Source organism: Phalacrocorax carbo, chromosome 8 (assembly GCF_963921805.1).
Source record: "Phalacrocorax carbo chromosome 8, bPhaCar2.1, whole genome shotgun sequence".
Lineage (NCBI taxonomy): Eukaryota > Metazoa > Chordata > Aves > Suliformes > Phalacrocoracidae > Phalacrocorax > Phalacrocorax carbo.
In genome coordinates this window covers 31,989,999-31,995,501 of record NC_087520.1, presented here as the reverse complement: position 1 = coordinate 31,995,501, position 5,503 = coordinate 31,989,999, and the positions used below count along the sequence as shown (strand labels likewise).

General features: G+C 45.8%; 1 protein-coding gene across 1 annotated transcript; it reads left to right on the top strand.

The window, feature by feature from the left end:
• Window positions 1-1,203: 1,203 nt before the first annotated feature.
• LOC104040741 (cytochrome b-c1 complex subunit Rieske, mitochondrial) lies at window positions 1,204-4,447 on the top strand. Its single transcript, XM_064459481.1, has 2 exons — window positions 1,204-1,480; window positions 3,656-4,447. The coding sequence occupies exons 1-2, from the start codon at window positions 1,270-1,272 to the stop codon at window positions 4,264-4,266; spliced, it is 822 nt and encodes a 273-aa protein (XP_064315551.1). The 5' UTR covers window positions 1,204-1,269; the 3' UTR covers window positions 4,267-4,447.
• The last annotated feature ends 1,056 nt before the right edge of the window (window positions 4,448-5,503 follow it).

Sequence of the window (5,503 nt, the reverse complement as noted above, 5' to 3'; positions counted from 1 at the left end):
TATTCTAGGATGGGACTTCAATACACTTACTATCCTTTCAAAATATTAAACAGAAATACCTCAACGAAATGAAGAATTACAGTAAAAGGGTAAAAAATAGTTTGTAATACTGCCTAACTGTTTTGTATGAAATGAGATAATGCCAAGAGGAAAATCACCAACTGAGCTACTTCATGTGAACTGACCTCCTTCGAATACCTAACCCAAAACTGCCTCTGGAGTTAACAGCACTAACATGACAGTTACAACCTTCCCCAGCCAGTGCCAGACCTGGCAGCAGAGAGGTGTACGTGGGAGAAGCCCCATCACCCTCCCCCCCACCCGTAAACTCTAACTGTAATAGAGTGGGAGCCGGAGATTTGGACCCAGGAACTCCTAGAGGGAGCATGAGATGACACTCGTACCTGGGACGCAGAAAGCAGAGGTGTTTTCAGGCAGTAGCTTCTGAAAATAAAGTAACTGTCATGTATTTGGGCCAATCTGATACAGAATTTGTCTCCTGATTACACCTAAATCTCAGCAAAGATCAAGACCTTTTTATGCTGAAGTACTCTTCACCCTCAAGGTCTTATGACTACAGCAGGCAACGTAGCCAAACTTTTAGAGGGATAAAAAGGTACGTTGGGATTAAAAAAAAAATGCTTGAAAGATTAATGGTTAAGAGCAGAGCAAGGAATTAAGATTAATTAGTCCCTGACTACGAGATGGACAATACTGTCTCGGCAAGGGAACGCGCCGCGGCTGTCTCTGCTTGCCTGCCAGCCTCACGAGGCTCGTGGCTTATCACAACCCATGACACCCACCGCGTCACCTACACGCCGTACGCCCTTTTCCACAACCTCCACCCGACCTAGCCCCACGTGAATCCCACTGTTTCACGACCCCCTTGTGCGTCCCTGGAGCGGGGCGCTCCCCGCCGCCGTCCCGCGGGCAGGGCACTGGTACTGAGCGGTCCCCATGGGCAGCCCCGCGCTCCGGGGGTGCTCCAGCCGGGCAGCCCCCACAACAGCCGTTTCCACGGTATTCGCCCGGCTCCACGGTCACAGCGGGCCCGAGCCGCCGCCGCGCTCCCCGGGAACCACGGGGCCCCCACCGCCACAGCGGCAGCCCCACCCAGCCCCTGCTCCGTAACGTGTGACACTGCCGCCCAGCGGCGCAGCTCTGACGCCAGCACCGCGCGGCAGCGTGCCGGCCTGACGTCATCGCGATGCGCAGTCTCCTGCCTCCGGGAAGGTCGCAGCGGTGACCGGCCCAGCCGCCACCGCCATCATGTTGTCCGTGGCCGCCCGCTCCGGGCCCTTCGCGCCCTACCTGTCGGCCGCGGCGCACGCCGTGCCCGGCCCGTTGAAGCCGCTGGCGGCGGCAGCGGCGCGTCAGGCCGAGAAGGTGCCGCTGGACCTGAAGCGGCCGCTGCTCTACCGGGGGTCGATGAACGGCCGCTCGGCCCGGGGGGACCTCGTCGCCGGCGCCAGCCTCAACGGTGCGGGCCGGGGGCCGGGGCGGGCTCGGGGGGCGCCGCTCGGGCTGGGGGCGGGAGCCGGGCCCGGGGTACCTCACACCCCGGCGAGATGGGGCTTCGGCGGCACGTGCCGAGGCACCGCACGGCCCCGGGCCGGGAGCGCTGCCGCCTCCCGCCGCGCTCCTCGGTCGCCGCTCGGGCCGCACCCGGGGTGGGGGGCGAGGGGACTGGGCACAGCGGCTGGGGAGGGGCTCCCAGCGCCGGGCCGGCGGGCCGGGGAAAAGCGGGATCGGGAGTTAGTTGAGAGATTCTGCCTTTTGCTTCTTTTTTTTTTTTTTTTTTTTTCCAAAAAAAAATCTGATTCTAAGTTGTCATTGTTACAGTAACACGCATTTATGACTGTAGAGTTAAGGGCACTTGAAAGCCTGCCTCCTCCTGATGACGCTCGGGTGGATATTTATTTTGAAGTTGGGAAGATGCATGAGAATTCTGTCAGTAAGGTACTTATCTGAGGGGCATCAAAGCAGAGACTTGTGTTGAGAACACACGGTGTGTTTTACTGTTGCAGAAAATCAGCTCAAACAGGGAGTTTGTTGTGTCAAAACTGTCACATCACTGCTCCCAGTTTTGAAATTCTGGTATTTTCCCCGGTTCATGCAGTGTTCAGAAAAGTTATCAGCCAGGTGATGTTAGTCCAAAGTTGTTCTCACAGAACCTGACTTCCAGCCAAAGGGCAGCCCTGGAACAGACTGGTCTGCATTTCATGGAGAGCTATTGCCCTGGTCCCTGGTCGTCTGGTGCCAGACATGTAGTAACAGTTCACTTCATACTATTGTATAGGGTATTCGTATAGGTCTGGGAGATGGCAGTGCCATGTGGAAGATGCTATGTAGTGATTAGAACTACATCCTTCACCTGATACTCAACTGTAAAGGATATAGTCAGGTGAAAATTAAAAAAAATCTCTAACTAATGTAGCTGATGTTAGTCTTAGTTTTAATTAACATTAAGTATGCTTTTCACTGAATATAAGGAATTTTTAGAAGTTAATCATATTGCTTGTAACTAAATGTGAAATATTTTAAGTCTTAATACTGACATAAACGAGTATGGTTTACTCTCTCTAAAGTCTGAATTTTGGTTTAATTTCTCTGCAGTTAAACTCCTTCAGCAAATACCTTCTCTGTGCTGAGTTACTTGTAAATAAATGTAAATATTTTCCCTGTTATGTTGCATATAAATCCTTGAGGGTTATTTTAAGTACTTTGAGAGAATGTTTTTATTAACCTCTGTTACCTTTGTGCCAGCCGCTAGAAGAAAATAAAGACTAAATGGTTCTTTTCAGATAACAGAACTTTGCAATTTGGCAGGTAATATATTCTGTCTTGGGCATGTTCTTTTCTTTGGCTTGTAGATTTCTGTGAAGGGAAGCAGCTGCTTTTGTGGGAGAAGTGAATGGAAGACCTCTTAGCTGTCACATCTTGTTAGTTTAGCACACAGGTTTGACGTGGGAATCCCACTTGAAAACCTTGGGTGTTGGATAGCTTTACCCCAAAATCCTTCTCTAAAGTGAGCCGGGCAAATAGGGGACTGTAGGTTTCAAAAATTTTTTACTGGGGCAGTTAGCTTTGACAATAATTTAATATAAAGAGGGATGCCTGCTTTCCATTTTTAATATTAAAAATGCTTCACCACACACTTAAGACTATTAAAGGCATGGTAGTTACTTAAATCAAAGGAAGGCACAGAAGTGTTAAGCTACAGATGTGTAAATTTTACTAAATCAAATTTCTTCATAGCAATTTTTTTTACAGGAAAGCATTTCAATGGAAAACAGGTCTGCCTTTTCTTAGCTAGTCATGGTATTCTGTAGGAGTTTTTCCTTGAAATCTGCAAAAACAGTTCACACTAAACCCAGAACTTCTCACAGTTTTTCCTCTACCCTTATCAGGCATCATGTAATTTTCAAAGAATAGGTAAAACGGTTTTACAAATCACCTGTTTGTTTGCCAGAAATACCTTCTGGAAACCATTTTCCTACAACTTAAAACTGAAGGGTGTAATTAGCGGAATTCTACCCATACTTTGGAACAACTTTTACCCATTATGCCAAAAATGCAATTTAAAAAGTGTAACTTAAAATACATTGTATCTTTTACCTGAAAGGGTTGTCATTTCTTCTTCTTTTTCTTGCAGCACCTGTCAGTGTTCGTTTCGTCCATAATGATGTTGTGGTACCTGACTTCTCTGCCTACCGTCGTCAAGATGTGCTAGATGCCACCAGATCTTCTCAAGGCAGCAGTGAAGCTAGAAAAGGGTTTTCCTACCTGGTGACTGCAACAACATGTGTAGCAACTGCATATGCTGCTAAGAATGTTGTCACCCAGTTTATTTCCAGCCTGAGTGCCTCTGCTGATGTGCTAGCATTGTCAAAGATTGAGATCAAGTTGTCTGACATTCCGGAAGGCAAGAACATGGCTTTCAAGTGGAGAGGGAAGCCCCTTTTTGTGCGTCACAGAACCCAGGCAGAGATTAATCAGGAAGCTGCGGTTGATTTGTCCAAACTGAGGGATCCGCAGCATGACTTAGACAGAGTAAAGAAACCAGAGTGGGTCATATTAGTAGGTGTCTGCACTCACCTTGGTTGCGTTCCCATTGCCAACTCTGGAGATTTTGGCGGTTATTACTGCCCTTGCCATGGGTCCCATTACGATGCCTCTGGCAGAATCAGGAAAGGTCCCGCTCCCTATAACCTTGAGGTTCCAACTTACCAGTTTCTTGGTGATGATTTAGTGGTGGTTGGCTGAATAACGAGGTGCTTGCTCACTTTCATTTTCCTGTGAATGTACACTTGAGAGTAACTGAGATTCTGGAATACTGTAAACCCAGATGATCCTGAAAACGTATTAGCTGTCTAGATTCTCAACCAGAAGTATCTTTGAATACCTCCCTGATTCAATTTTAATAAAAATTTGGAGTGAGCACTTGTTCCTGACTTACAATAGTGTGTATTTATTTGTTCTGACTTGCCGTTTGTCTAGTCAAAGAGATACTACAGCAGACCCAGAATATGTTTTGGAGACCTCCTGAAGGGCCGCTGATTCAAGATAGACACTGAACTACAAAGCCATTGCTTCCTTAATACCACGTATTTTCATTATTTGTATTTTTTTGTTGTTTTTACTTCATTATGGGAAGAAAAAAAGATCTAAAAAAGATCTTGCTATGAACTAACAGTGTTTGGAGTAAGTTTCAGTATAGAACCCTATGAGATGTAATCTTTTTCCTTCCAGTATATTTATTTTGTTTGTTTTCAAAAGACGTGAAGGAAAAAGTAAATAAAAACCTACCTAGAAAGAGAACTCTCTTACATTCATTCAGAGCTAGCTTATAATTGTTTACCTAGAATGTAATTTGACCTAGCATAATTTTCTGATGATGTAGACAAAAAAAAGGTGTGTCATGTTAGAATTACTAAATTATTTTTACTTGCAGATAAGGCTTGATCATATGTACATGTAAGCATCAGATCAGTGATGGCTGATCAGATCAGATCCAGTGCATAGGACACTGGAAAATTTGTGACACTTTTCCAAAGGAAATAAGTTGAAAAGGAAGTAAAAAGGGAAATCCAAGTTATACAGAGGGTAAAAAATAAATCGTAAGAACCACTCAGTCTGGACTAATCTCTCATGTTAGACATTGTAAAAGGTGTTGCCATCAGGGATATGTTAAGACTCAACATGTGTGAAAATTATAATTTCATGTTGCCTGTCGGCTAAGCTGAATAAAGGCCAAAACTTTGAAACCTCTCTTACCTTGATGCTGGCTCTGAAGGCAAGGAGAAACAAATGCAGCCTGAAATAGATCTTTTAACTGGTATTGGTTCTGCCAGTACAAAACAAAGCTAGCAATTCATTGCCTATGGTATAGGAGGAGAAACACAGTTTGCTGTTTCCAGAACAACAAAAAAGAAGCCCAACCACCAAACTATCTCATTCCTGTTTGCTTCCCATTCTTTACTGCTGTTCTGTGAATGCATCT

What these genes read in the sequence shown, in the direction of transcription:
- LOC104040741 (XM_064459481.1), top strand. Translation starts at nt 1,270, where the DNA reads ATGTTGTCCGTGGCCGCCCGCTCCGGGCCCTTCGCGCCCTACCTGTCG. An exon ending in CGCCGGCGCCAGCCTCAACG is followed by an intron (nt 1,481 to 3,655) that starts GTGCGGGCCGGG and finishes TTTTTCTTGCAG; the next exon opens with CACCTGTCAGTGTTCGTTTC.